Source organism: Tupaia chinensis, unplaced genomic scaffold (assembly GCF_000334495.1).
Source record: "Tupaia chinensis unplaced genomic scaffold, TupChi_1.0 Scaffold000299_1, whole genome shotgun sequence".
In the NCBI taxonomy this organism is placed as follows: Eukaryota; Metazoa; Chordata; class Mammalia; order Scandentia; family Tupaiidae; genus Tupaia; species Tupaia belangeri.
Genome location: NW_006159789.1, coordinates 126,153 through 140,756, shown reverse-complemented (window position 1 = coordinate 140,756; position 14,604 = coordinate 126,153). Strand labels below are relative to the sequence as shown.

The 14,604-nt window shown below is 37.9% G+C and overlaps 1 protein-coding gene across 2 annotated transcripts in view; it reads left to right on the top strand.

Annotated features, from left to right (window-relative positions):
- Positions 1 to 5,940: 5,940 nt before the first annotated feature.
- The window catches only part of RUBCNL (rubicon like autophagy enhancer), a 51,291-nt gene continuing 42,627 nt past the window's right edge, over positions 5,941 to 14,604 (top strand). The window contains exons 1-2 of one of the 2 annotated variants that reach the window (XM_027772791.1): positions 5,941 to 6,033; positions 11,122 to 11,779. In XM_027772791.1, the coding sequence (XP_027628592.1) occupies positions 11,251 to 11,779 (529 nt within the window). In that variant the 5' untranslated portion in view covers positions 5,941 to 6,033; positions 11,122 to 11,250. The other variant, XM_027772790.1, reaches the window with a different exon arrangement.

Here is a 14,604-nt window from a genome sequence, read left to right as displayed (position 1 = left end):
ATCTCATATGCACAGGCAACAAAAGCAAAAATGGACAAATGAGACTATATCAAACTAAAAACCCTCTGTACAGCAACAGAAACAATGCACAAAGCAAAGAGACAACTTATAGAATTAAAGAAAGTATTTACAAGCTGTACTTCTGACAAGGGACTAATAACCAGAATATATAAGGAACACAACTCAACAGTAAAACAGCCAAACAAATACTCCAATCAAAAAATAGGCAACCAATTGGAACAGACAGTTCTCAAAAGAAAACATACAAATGGCTTACAAGTATATGAAAAAATGCTTAACATTACTAACATCAGTAAAGTGTAATCCAAATCACAATGAAGTATCACTTCACTGCAGTTAGAATGACTGTTTTAAAACATACACACATACACGCATACACACATACACACATAATGACAAGTCTAGGGAGGATATAGAGCAAGGGGAACTCTTAAGCAATGTTGATGAAAAGAGCCATTATGGAATACTATATGGTGATTCTTCAAAATTTATAGCCATTATGGAATACAATATAGTATATTTAGCAGTTTAAACAAACTGCTTACTTTTTGAGGAACTTCTCAACCATTTTCCAATATGGCTTCCCATTTTATTTTGTCCAAACATGGAAATCTAGCTATCATCCTAGGGTATACTTTCCCTTACTTTGGGTAAATATCTATATTAATATTTGTTTCAAAGTCTTAGTTATCTACGTCCATGTGTAATTCTGTTTTTTTTTGTTTATTACTGAATTTAAGTATAAGATTTTTAAAGAGAGTATTATTTTGCCAGTGATCCTCTAAATGGATTTTAGGGTATAAGATGTTTTATTGGAAGGCAAGAGCAAAATGCTATTTTTACGTATGCTTTATAATTACATTGTGCATTAGAATAGCTGTACATGACTATTTTAATTCTGTAGGGATCATAAATATATATTCTTACATTGGAGATATTTATGCAAAGTTGTGGAACTTTTATACAGATAAAAAGGCATAAAAATAAAAATTTGGGAAAAACTGTTCCAGAGACAAGAAATCAAATTTATTGTAAGTTTGTGTGTTTTTATTTATTTATTTATTTTTTTTGCTATATGGTACATGCATTCACTGGAGAGAGACAGACAAAGAGGAAGAAAGTGAGAAACACCCCCAGTGGGGATGTCCACACTGCATTTCTTCTCCTCCATTCTCTTCTTGGTAGTTTGGGCATATACACATATGCACCTGGCATGTTTCTCAAGTTGCCACTTGAGAAACAGGACTCTAATCACTCAGCCATGTGGAATCCAGCCACCTTAACCACCATGCTACTGGCTAGCTCAGTGTGTGGTTCTTTTTTCTTTTGTTTTTAAGACAGATTTTTACTATAAGGCATGTGTAATGCCAGAGAGACAGAAAGCAGGAAATCATCCTCTCCCCTTGAGGGCATGGGCATGGACATACCACAGTCCCTTTGCCTCCATTCTCCTCTTGAGATTTTGGGCACACATGCACATTTGTCCAGCATGAGTTTCAAACTGCAGAGATAGGGCTTGAACTGTTGTTGACCACATGGGAGTCCAGTGCCTTAACCACTATATCACTGGCTGGTCCCAGTTGTTTGGTTCTAAATCCTTTGTTCTATGAAAAATCTGATAAGAAAATACTTAAAATTACTTTTATAATGAAATTAGTTCTTTCACAAGAGGCCTACATGCCGCCACTTGTGCCACCACCATTTCTCTAGTGATCCCTGAGAAGTTCCAGCACCTTTTGTGAGTACTCAAAGTACTCAACACCAACATCCACAGGCGGCAGGAAATAGCCTTTGCCATCACTGCTACTAGGGTGTAGGGTGAAGACACTCTCATGTGGTGTTGAGGAAAGCAGAGCTGTACCTCACCAAGAGGGCAGGAGAGCTCATTGAGGATGAGGTGGAACATGCGATCACTGTTATTCAGAATCCACGGTAGTACAAGATCCCAGACCAGTTCTTGAACAGGCAGAAAGATATAAGGGATGGAAAATACAGCCAGGTCCTGGCCAGTTGTCTGGACAACAAGTTGCATGAAGCCCTGGAGAAACTGAAGAAGATACAGGCCCATAGAGGACTGTGCCACTTCTGGGGCCTTTGGCTCCGAGGCCAGCACACCAAGACAACTGGCCATTGTGGCTGTACCGTGGATGTGTCCAAAAAGAAATAAGTCTGTGGGCCTTGTCTGTTAATAAATAGTTTATATACCAAAGGAAAAAAGAAAGAAAGAAAGAAAGAAAGAAAGAAAGAAAGAAAGAAAGAAAGAAAGAAAGAAAGAAAGAGAAATAAATTAAAATTATCCTGCTAATTTCAGCCCACCTGAAACATGTGAATACCAGTGGAAAGAACTGTGAATCATTTGTAAGACTTGTTTTTGTCCTACTTCTGCTCATTACTAATGGTGAGACTTCAGGCAAGTCCCTTAGTGGTTTCCATTTCTGCTCTTAAATGAGCATAGTAACACCTGAAATATTGCCAGTTATTATTGTGTAGGATGTGACATATGAGATGACCATAGGAAGTTAGTCATTTGGATGTTGGGGCAACTCTGAAGATCTTTTAGGCAAATATCTAATTTTCCCTGATCTTTGCCTCATTGGGTCTTTCCCTTCTTACTCCTCCCTAGCAATTTCCTTTCATTGCTTCCTTTCCTTCCCCTGTGTTCTTCTCACAACAAACCTTCTAAATTAAGGGTCTGCTGAAGGCTAAATCAGTTGGAGAAGAGTCATCTGACATCACCCAGCCATCAGTGTGAGATGACACTTTTCCTTCCTGATGCTTTATTACAACATGGTGTTCAGTACATGTTGTGGTGAAGGTGCAACCACAGGAAAATTGCAGCTTACTCTTCCTGGCCACTGTCATAGAAGATGTGGAGTCAAATCATTGGGTTTCTTAATGGTTTTTGTTTGACATGTACAGTTTTAGGGTCTGTTGACAGCCTTGCAGATGTGAATCTTTGTTTAAAGTTAAAACATGAAGGGAAGTAGATACTGGAAGATATGGGAAGAGGTTCTGGGGAACTGTGTAACCAAACAGCTCACACGCTACAGTTAAGGATTTATCCACTCCCTGCTCACTTGCATTGGTTTATTACTGGGTGTGCTTAGTTAGACAACATAAAACACATTTTAAAAAAAAGTATCTTACCTCTCACCCTCAACTCTTGTTTTTGCTGTTTTTTAATATCCTTTCTTCTGAAGAAATGGTTGGCAAACAGCTTAGGTTTCATTTCATTTCTTAGGATTAAGAAAGTTCTAATTTCTTCTAGACTTAATTGCTTTGGCAACAGAAATAAACAACATAATGCTACTTAGGTACTATTTGTAGTTTTTCATTCTTTCATTCATATACTCAAAAATATTTATTAAACACTATTTTTGCTACTGTTTTAGTTTCTGGGGACAAAACAGTATCAAATATAAATCCTTTTAAAAAAAAACATTCTAGTGGGTGCTAATAATTGAGGTTAAATAAGTGGACAATTGTGAATAGGAAAGAAATAGGTCTGAGAAGGAAGGAAGGGACTGTGTGTGAAGGGGTGGTTTTCATTTTTTATAGGATGGCTAGGAGGCCTCACTGAGAAGCTGCCATGTAAGATGGTTCCTTACGCCAGAGCCCTAGCTACGTACTCAGTGAGAAACTTTAAAATTGTTAGGGGTGTTAAGAGCTAAAGCTGGCTGCCTGTGGCCTGAAAGACTTTCGTGAGGTCACTATAGTGGTTATGGTGGCTCCTGCCCAACTGAGGCATTGATCCATCTTGACAAGGTTGTGTTTTTACAGTTAATAGTGTAACTTTGCAGTGACTCTAGTGCTGTAGTCATTTGTCAGGGCCACTAACTCTGAGTTAGAATAAGCCGGAATGACATCACTAGGCCAGTCTTGGAGTCTATCCTCTGCCTAGGGCATTGGCTTCCGCAATGTATGTTAACTAGTAATTGGTGTATGCATACATTTTGATCCCAGTATGAAAATATCAGTGGGAGTGATGATAAGCTTTGAAATTCGGTTTATTTTTTCTTCAAAATGTTTTTAGGGCTGCCTCCATGGTTTGGTAGTTAAGGCAACTGTATCCCACGTGGCCAACCATGCAGTTTGAGTCCTGACCCTGGCGGCTTGAGAAACACACTGGGTGTTTGTGCATGTAGGCCAAAATCCCAAAGAGGGAGAGATGGAGGACAAGGGCTTGCAGTGTGACCATTCTCCATGGAAGAGTGTTTTCTCTCTTCCCTCTCTCTCTAGCAAGTACACATGTCCTCTAGCAAAAATAAAAAAATAAATAAAATAAAATAAAAATAATAATAAAAAAAAGTTTTTGATTTTATCTTTGTATTCAAGCATCTCTGATTCGAAGAGATGACAGTGGGAAGTGTGTTGGAAAGATAAGAGTGTTTATTCACTCTCTCTCCATCACAGAATATAAGGTTCTGCAGGGCAGGAAGCTTATTTCATCACCACTGCTCTGTTACCGCAGTGCAACCAAAGCAAAAACAATGCTTGCCATATAGTAGATGTTCCATAAATATTCATAATTGAATAATGAACATACTACAAGCAATCTGACAACAGGATCAGTAAGTGTATGATGGTACCTTGTGAATTACCTGCTGCTTAAAGAAAAATAAACCAAGATGTTGATCTTCTGTCCCTGGGTCCTGGACTTTGATTATTTCTGATCATTGCTCCCTCCTGCGTGACAATCTGCCTCTCAGAGACAGTCCTGACCCCTAACAAGTGTCCAGACTGACATTTTTCCTCTCTCAGACACAGCCCAGCTGTGACCTGAATCTGTTGTAAGTCTCTGTAGGCCGATCGCAACTCGCCAATGTTCTGATTTTATAACCTGACGAGGTCAGCACCTGCTGTTTTTTTGTATGAAGCAACATCTTTCTACAAGGAAGTGGAACAAGCACTTGCTTCTGAACATTGCTTTTTATAAGGAAGTCTCATTTTACTCAGAGCATTTAGGTCAATTCCGCATATGGGAAGCTCACAAATAATGCCATTCTCTTGGAACTACTGATTTTAATCTGTTTATAAAAATCACTAAGATCACTATTACTTACCTTTTCAGACTGTATATTTTTCATGTGGTTTCACATCTATAATCACCTCCTCCCCTCCCACAAATGATATATCATGTATAGGAAACTGAGAGTAAACTAGGACTTGTAGACTCAAACTAAGATCAGAACTAGTAAGACAAAGAAACTGCTAAAAGACAGTCAATTTTAAAAAAGACATGACCAAAATGATCATTGAGATATATATTATAAAGTGAAAAGTTGAGAATAAATTTTCACCAATAGATGTTTTGCTAAATAAATTATGATAAATTTATACTATAGAAAGTGATGACATTAAAGAAGAATGAGATGTGCTCTTAAGACATACTGTTGAGAGAAAAATGAGTTAAATTATGGGATGTATCCACTATGATTTTGTGTATGTATTTAAAAGAACACATCTTCTCATGTATGTACGGTAATTTCTTAAAATGAAAAAGAACTCGAGGAGCTTAGTGCAATGAGGCTTTTTACTTTCTAGTCTAGGCTTCTGTGTTCTCAGCATTTTATAAAAGTATAGTCATGGATTCCTTTTGTAATATAAAATACAAAATTATTGGAGAAGAAAAAATGTATAAAAAAGAGAAACTGGAGTACAAAGTGGGATTAGAGGTCAAAAGAAAAAAGGTGAAGCACTTTGGGGACACAAGTTCTGGCCTTTAGTATAACCCTTGCCTATGATATTTTGTAAATGATGTTTTAGGGCTTATGCAATGTTTTTAGGATGCATTTGCTTATATTAATATATATTAGTACATATGCTATTGTATATAAAATATATATACATACTCACAACAGAGATCTTCAAAAAGTTCATAGAAAATGCATATTTGAAAAAATACACAGATTTCAAATTATTTTTATGCCAAAATAAACTTGTACTCTAATGTTAATTTTCTAGGAATTCTTGAAGACCGTGTGTGAATTTTCATCTGCACTATTCCAAAAGGTATCACCTAGAATAAAGGACCCTCAAATTAAAAAGCTCAAAAACTTCTCAGAATAATTGCCCTATGTACTTTCTTTTGGTCTCTTTGAACTTGTATCTTATCACTATAAACACTGGGTGAGAAAATTTCAGTCTTTAGGAATCATGGATTCACTTCTATCCCTGCATGAATAATCTTGCCTGATAAGTAGTACAGTTGTTATTTACCACAGATGTGTCTTTTCTCTGACTCTTGACTTCATTTTCACATCATTGGATTTGCTCTGTAAACATTCTTAGAGTCCCTGTATGCAACTCTAGGTATGGCGATGTGACTTGGCAGAGAACAAAGGCCCTGCTCTTTTGCCCTCATGGAGCTTATAGTCTGGCAACGGTGGGATCTAGGAAGACTGACAGTAAGGAGCTAGCAAATATCAGGAAGTGAGCACTACTGTGAAGAAAACTAACCAGGGTGATGTGATAAAAAGTGAGTGAGGAACTACCTTAAGAGACATGATTAGGAAAGACTTCTTTGAGGAAGTAATTCATAAGCCAAGGCAAAAATGACAGGAAAGAGACAGAAGCATGATCATTTGGGGGAAAAGCATTACAAGCAGAAAAGAGCCCTGGGTGGGAAAAAGCTTAGAAGATTGAAGAGCTTGCTCTGAAGACAGACAAAGATACGTGATAGAGGTCTGCAGGGACAGCATCATGTCAGACCTTCAGGACAAGGTAAGGAGTTTAGGTGTTATTCTGGATTTGATGAGAATCCATTGGAGATTTTGATAAGGGAAATGACATAATCTGGTTTAGGTTTATAAAAGATCTTCCTGGGGACCAGCAGGTGGCATAATGGTTTTGTTGCTGGTCTCCCATGTAGTCGACTGTGGTTCGAGTCCCCGACCCGGCAGCTTAAACTCACACTGGGTATGTGTCCATGTGTGCCCAAAGTCCTGAGAGGAGAATAGAGGAGAAGGGATTGTAGTGTGGCCACGCCCCCTAGGGGATGATTTCTTGCCTTTTTTCTCTCTCTCTGTCTCTCTGGTGAGCACATGCACCCTATAGCCAAAAATTTCTCTCTCTTAAAAAAAAATCTTCCTGAATACTTGTTGATTATATTAACAGATGGGTAAGAAGAGAAACAGGGCAACTCATTGGGAAGTTATGGATGAACATCCAAGTGGGAGAAGATGGTAACTCTGATTAGGGTGGTAGCTATTGCTATAAACTTGCTGATGGCCTATAGGAGGTGACCTGGGGATGGAGAGGATCAGAAAAACTTCTAAATTTTAGGCTTGAGTAACGGGGAGGTGTGTTTCCTGAGATGGGGAAAAGTAGGTTTAGTGAAAATCAGTGTCTGTTTGGGACATATCAGGCAGGTTGCAATGCCTACCAGCCAGAAGTCAAATGCCTAGTAAGGTATGCTTGCCTAGAGTTCAGAAGAGGTCAGAAATAAAGGCATACAGGTGAGAGTTGTCCATACACATCATGATGGAATTCAGAACTCTGGAATTAACTTGAAAGTCTCAAGTTCACCATGGTGCATGTGCTGTATTATCCTTCATTTAGGCCAGATGTGCCTAGATAAACCACTTCTATCTCTAGATTTTCCCTTTGCTGGACTTAGCTTTTGCAGCTCAGTCTTTTAGCTTTATAGAGCAAAGGACAGTAGGAGAACAGTAAAAAGCAGCATTTGCTGAGCCCGTATTACAGTGACAAAGTTCTTCTCATTTGTGTAGCTCTAGGCATTTTAATCATCACCTCATTTATAAACCTTAAAACTGAGTTTAAAATGAGTAGATCATTCTAGGTAGGCAGAGACTCCATTGGAGCTGGAAATAGTACTTTCAGGGACCAAACTAATTAAGGTTTTTTGCTGAGCCTTCACTCTCCAAAGCCCATCCACGAATGGGTAGCCTCCCCCCCACCCCCATATCCTTCTCTCTATCGCTGTTTTTTGTTTGTTTTGTTTAATTTTTTAAGGTATTTTCTTGGCTTTCAGATCTTCCTTACTCTTGCTAACCTCTCCTCCCTTCCATCTAGGAGAGGCAAAGACTCTATTAGAGCTGAGTGTGCTGCATGGTTTTCATGTTTTGATTTTAAAATAAATGAATAAAATTTTTTTGTAAGGTCTTTTTTTTGTATTTTTTTCTTTTATTTTTCTCTTTCTTTGTTTTATTTCCCTTTTTCTTTTACCTTCACAACTTTGCTGCTCCTCCTCCAAGCACTGAGTGTCTAGACAGGGTTAAATGAGCCAAAATCAAATACCTGAATACTATTAGGATCAAACTATTCTTCAATTCCCACTGAATCTGTGGCACAAAGAGAAAAACAGAATGGCAGTGACTTTACAGGTCACCTCCTCCTGCACTCCTCTGAATGCTCAGATTGAACTTCAAGATATTATAAAGAAACGTATAACCCATCAGATGACCAGAAATCACCGCAGAGGCACAAGAAATATGAGAAACTAAGAAAATGCCTCTTCCCCAAGGGAAAAGAATAACTCCTCTTCATCCACAGACAGTACAATGGCACCTGTGGAAATGTCTGATAAAGAACTCTGAAAATTCACAGTGACAAAGCTAACAGAGATGCAAGAGAAGAGGGACAATGAACTCCAGAAGAGGCAGGAGAAAAGAGCTGACAAGTTCCACGAGGTGAGGAAGTTCTTGCATGATCTGAAAGAGGAAATACTCACCATAAAAAAGAATCAAATAGAACTGATAGAATGTTGTAATGCAGGAAAGCAAAACCTCGCTTTAAAGTATTAAAAGCAGGCTAGATCATACAGAAGATCAAATCTCTGATGTAGAAGACAGAATCACTGGACTAGAAAAATCCACCACTAAGACTGAGGAAAATAGCCAAAACAAATTGAGAATAATATACGAGAAATACTACATATCATTAAATGTCCAAACATTCGGATAATTAGTATCCCACATGGTGAAGAGACCAATAATCTATTGGTTGGCATTGATAATCTATTCCATGAAATACTGGAAGAAAACTTTTCAAGTCTAGAGAGGCATTCAAAGATCCAGACTCGGGACCAGCAGTTGGTGTAATGGCTATGTCGCTGGATTCCCATGTGATCGACCTGGGTTTGAGTCCCAAACCTGGTGACTTAAACTCATGCTGGGCGATGTGTGTGTGCCCAAGATCCTGAGAAGAGAATGGAGGAGAAGGGATTGTGGCGTGGCCATCCCCCTGGAGAATGATTTCTCACTTTCTGTTCTCTCTGTCTCTCTCTGTCTTTCTGGCAAGTGCACATGCCCTATAGCAAAAACCTCTCCAAAAAAAGAAAAAAAAAAATCCAGCCTCAAGAAATACAAAGGACTCCAAATAGAATCAACCCAAGATCTTCTCCAAGACACATTATATTCAGATTGACCAAAACCACAGACAAAGACAAGTTACTAAGTTTGGCAACAGCAAACCTCTCATCAGAAATAATGTGAGCAAGGGAAGAATGAGAAAATATATTCAAAATAATGATAGAAAAGCAATTTGAGCCAAGAATACTATACCCTGCAAAATAATCCTTCATTTGGAAAGAAAAAACAAGAACATTCTCAGAAAAACATTGAAAGAATTTACTGACAACAGATCAGGTCTCCAAGAAGTTCTGAAGGGAGTACTACATCAGGAAAACTAAATACAGACACACAGAAATAAGAGTTCAAAAACAACTAAGAAAATAGTCAATTTAATGGTAGGAACAAATTCAGAGTTCAATATTATCTTCCAGAACTTAAATGAAAAGATCAGACCACAAAAGAAAATAAAGTACATGAGACCAAACTGGTGAAATAGAATTTTATGACTTCTGGCTACAACATTACTGATTTTCTTCTATGCTTTATTTTCCAAATTTGGGGATTTTTGTCTTCTCTTGAGCTGCCAATAGGTTCATGTACCTACTGTTTGGACAGAATACCAACCTATTTCTTGGCTTTAAGTCTTAAGCAAAGTACTCTAAACATTTTTTGATTTTGACTTATTAAAGTTAAAACTGCCCTTCTTTAAATTAAAAATTTATTTTAAAAATATCTATTTAATGACCACAGTAAGCTATATATCCTCAGCCAGGTGCTACTTTATAGTATAGTCATTCTACTCACAGAACTTCATGCCAAAAGCCAGACTTGTGTTCACAGATAACTATATATCAGCTGAAGTTGCTATTGAAGTAGTTAGTTTAATTAAGATATTTTGTGGATCAGTAAAATGCAGGAAAGAAAAAAGGAATGAAAAGCAACTATAGATACCAGAGACAGGGTGGGAGGAGGGTGGGAAATGGCAGAGGGTGAGAAATAGGGGGGAAAATATATATTTAAGAAACAAGAAATGGAAAATTATTTGTTGACAATAATATGTATGATTAGACCACTATGCAGTGTATTCTGGATAGGAAATCACATTTTGTATGCTGTAATGATGTTCAGTGAATGAATGTAAAATAAATAAGTTTAAAAAAAGTGAGTAGACCATTCTAAAGATAGATTCTAGGTTCATAGTATGTCCTTTAAATTTTATGAACTACTAATAAATCTATACTGATATTATAAATATTATAATAGAAGTTAGGTGAAGCAAAGTTTTTGGTGCTACTGATTGTTCTGTTTTATACCACTTACCTACTTTATAGAAATACTAGGGCAAATGTGGAAACATGTCTCTATGAATATCTGAATGAATATGAATATGAAATTATGAAATCCTAGAGCAAATATGAAATGCTAGCACAAATATGAAAATGTATCCTACAGATAACGTTCCCATTTTGAATTTGATATTTAATTTTATTGGAATAATTTTGATGTATGCATATTTTACAGTTTTATGTGATTTACCAGTTGAGTCTTTATAGCTTCTTCAATTATTTTTACTCTTTGCACCAATGCCAAGCCCCTGGATTTGATGCTAGCTTTACAGTTGCTTTTAAAAAAATTGTAAATCCAAGTGGAATTTACTGTATTACATAAAGCAAAGTACAGATTTAAATGTTTTGTTGTCATGGTTGTTCTTTGCCTCTTCCTAAAATGTTGAAATTAAAATATGACTGAGTCCTTATTTATCATGACCTATTCTTGCTTGTTGCAGATAAGCTCTCCAGACTCCCAGCTGGCTATGTGAAGAATTTCAGGCTCTAATTAAATAGTACAAACAACTATCACATAACTCTTCCTACCTGTTTTGGGATGGATTCACAACAACCCTGAGCCTGGGAAAATGGTATCCCAGTCTATAGGTCAGCAAGATTCTCCCGTGGACACTTGGGAAAGTATCAGCCATGACTCTGGTACCATTAATAGTTTGCCGGGCCTTCTGGACACTCACCACTCCACTTGCCAATTAGACATCAGGGTCATGAGGCACAAAGCTGCCTGGATTAACCCCCAGGATGTGCAGCAAGAACTGGAGGATTGTTCCCCCCAGCTGTCAACAGCAGGGACCAATGAGAACCACTTTGGAAAAGATGCCGACTCTTCCTCGGGCCTTTCACCCTGGTCCCCTGGGGACTCCCTGGGAGAGACACCACTGTCTAAGGATACCACGGACTTCACTGGCAGTGCCTTCACCTGCAGCTCAGGTGGAAAGAGTAGTGACTCCTCTTTGACCACCACAGAAGAGCAGGTGGTGCTCTCAGGGCACCTGCCTCAGGTACCTCTGCTCACTAACCCTGAGAGCACTTCCCCACATCTGGAGGCTGATCGTAGTTTATTCAATCCTTCCCACCTGGCAGCCTCTGCAGATGAAGGTAACTTTAGTTGATAACTTCCCTCATTTCCTATCTATTCACACAGTTGCTTTGCCTTGGTCTAAAGACTACCTTCTTGTCTTTTCCATGAGAGAAAAGTTTGTGGGTTTCCACATCGACTGATGCCATAGCTTATTTAATATGGTCATCAGCCCCAACCACTTGGCAGGTTACAACAGGTGCAATCAAGTATTTGCTTTCTCCTTAGACTGTAGGAAAATGCTATCTTCTTAACTCAACATAGTTGGTGATCAATACCACAAGCCATCTTGAGCTGGTGTCTGCCTTCGGGAACTTATGATCATTCAATTGTCTGCAAGAAAGAGAGTCAAAAGTGTTCTCAACTCAGTATGGGTGGCAGAGCGTGTTTCCAGACAGGCAGGAGGAGCTCCATTTCACACCAGTACTTATGGAAGTGATGAGCACCTCACCTTACCTATTGTAGTTACTGTACAGAATGTGATGAGAAAATAGTAAAGTTTAAGAAAGGTTTATATTGTGGTCAGCAGATGGTATGATGGTTAAGGCGCTGGACTCCCACAGGGCTGACCATGGTTCAAATCCTGGACCAGGTGACTGGGTGTGTGTGCATGCATGTCTAGAAACCCAAGAGGCGAATGGAAGCAAGATGACTAAAGAGTGGCCATCCTTCCTGGGGAATGATTTCTCATTTTCTCTTTCTTTGTCTCTCTCTACTGAACACACGCACCCTATGGCAAAAACCTAAAAAACAAAACAAAAACAACAATAACAGAAAAACAGCTACAGTTCCCCTCAAAGGCTGTATAAAACCTCTTTTTATTAAAACATAGGATCTCATTGCCATGAGGTAACATACAAATTTCTAAACATCTAAATTCATAGAATAGATCATTTATGCAAAGTGCCACTTATGAGTCAACAAATTAGCTATTGTTATAATTTGAAGCATGTTTATTTTATTGTTAAAAATTTCTTACAGTGTATTTTTACTTATCATTATTAATTTATATTTCTATTAGAACCTAGTCCAAATAATTGTGTTAACCAAAAATAAAGTTTATTCTCTTGAAACACTTTTGAAAGCTGTCTGCCTGCCTGCTAACTGCCTATTTATCTATGAATTTTTTAATTTCACACTGTTAAGAACTCATCTGCCTCCTTATCTAAAATATGGGGCTTATTTGTTCTCTGGGTAGTGTTTGAGAAATCAGATAACAATCTTTAACACGTAATTCATAGCTTAAGAATAGCAGACTTCAGATAACCTTTTGAAGGCTGATTTTGAGATAATCAAAATTGAGCAAAACAAGACTGATTACAGGCCTTCCCCCCCCCCCATTCATTTACCCCTTTGGGTGTGGATATTTCTCAGTATAGAGTGTGTCTTGCAAATTTAGTGGTGGCTAAGTAAGACATTAGTCTGCTATTAGATTGGCTCATGAAAAACCCTCTCCCCAACCAAGCACCCCACAGTGACAACTTACACATTGAAGATGATCTTTAGCTCTAACCGGACCCTGCCTGAAATCCTTTATTGTGTCAATACACAGGAAGTCATTATATAGTATAAAATTATCCTGTAACTTTGCCTTCTTCCCAGAAAGGAGATAGGTGCCCCAGCTATTTTTGTGCAAAGGACTCCCAAAAGTTTTCCTCAGTGCCCTTAAAAAACCACTTGGTGCTCTGAGAATCTCTCTTCAATGTGGCAAACTGACTCATGCATGGGGTTAAAATAAAAGAAGTCCTGAATGATCTGGTTCTTTCTTTGGTGTGGAGTCAGCAATGAGTAGATGTTGGCCACTAAGACCAATTTTCCTATGACCACAGCAACGCAAGAGAAAATACGCTAGAGGCAAGACCACTGAAGTAAGCATTTCCTGAGGCTATAGGAAACAACACTGCAGATCTATCTGTTTGCTTGACCTACACATTTACAAAGCACTTTCACATTATTTATCTTAAGGTCCTAAGATGATAATTATCCAATTTAAAGGATCAGAACGTTTTGATGTAAAGGGAAAACTGAAACTGGAATTCACTCTGACTTTTCTCTGTGCTTTCTCCTCTTTACTAATGATCTGCAAACTCTGACCTACAAGCCAAATCCTACCAGCTTCCTATTTTAATAAAGCTTTGTTTTGTCTATAGTGTTTTCACCCAGTTTCACTAACATGGCAGAGTGAAATAGTTGCAACAGATACTGAATGGCCTAAAATCCTACGGCATTTACTACCTAGTCCTTTACAGAAAAGTTTTGCCAACTATAGTTCTATAGAGCACTGGAACTTATTCCAGTTTTTTGATGTTCTATGACGCTGTAAGGTATTAACTATAGTTAACAATAATTCATTGCATATTTCACAATAGCCAAAAGTGAGGACTTTAAATGGTCCCAACACAAAGTAATGAAAAATGTTGGAGATGATGGATATACTAATTACCCCAATTTGGTCATTACATATTATATTCATGTACTGCAAAATCATACTGTACTACAAAATATGCACAATTAATGTGTTAATAATAAAAATAAAAACTAAACTAAAAAGAGAGCAAAAGCCCTTATGCTTTATTTAAAAAGGATAATAAATGGAATAAAATAAAGTTTTAGAAAATATTATTATCAATTAAAATAATATCTAAATTAAAAAGCTTGCCAGGACCAGCAGATGGCATAATGGTTATGTCGCTGGACTCCCACACAGTTGCATTTTGAGTCCTGGACCTGGTAGCTTAAACCTCACACTGGGTGCATGTGTGTTCCCGAGATCCCAAGAAGAGAAAGGAGAAGAAGGGATTGTGGTGTGGCTATGCCCCCGGGGAGTGATTTCTTACTTTCTGTC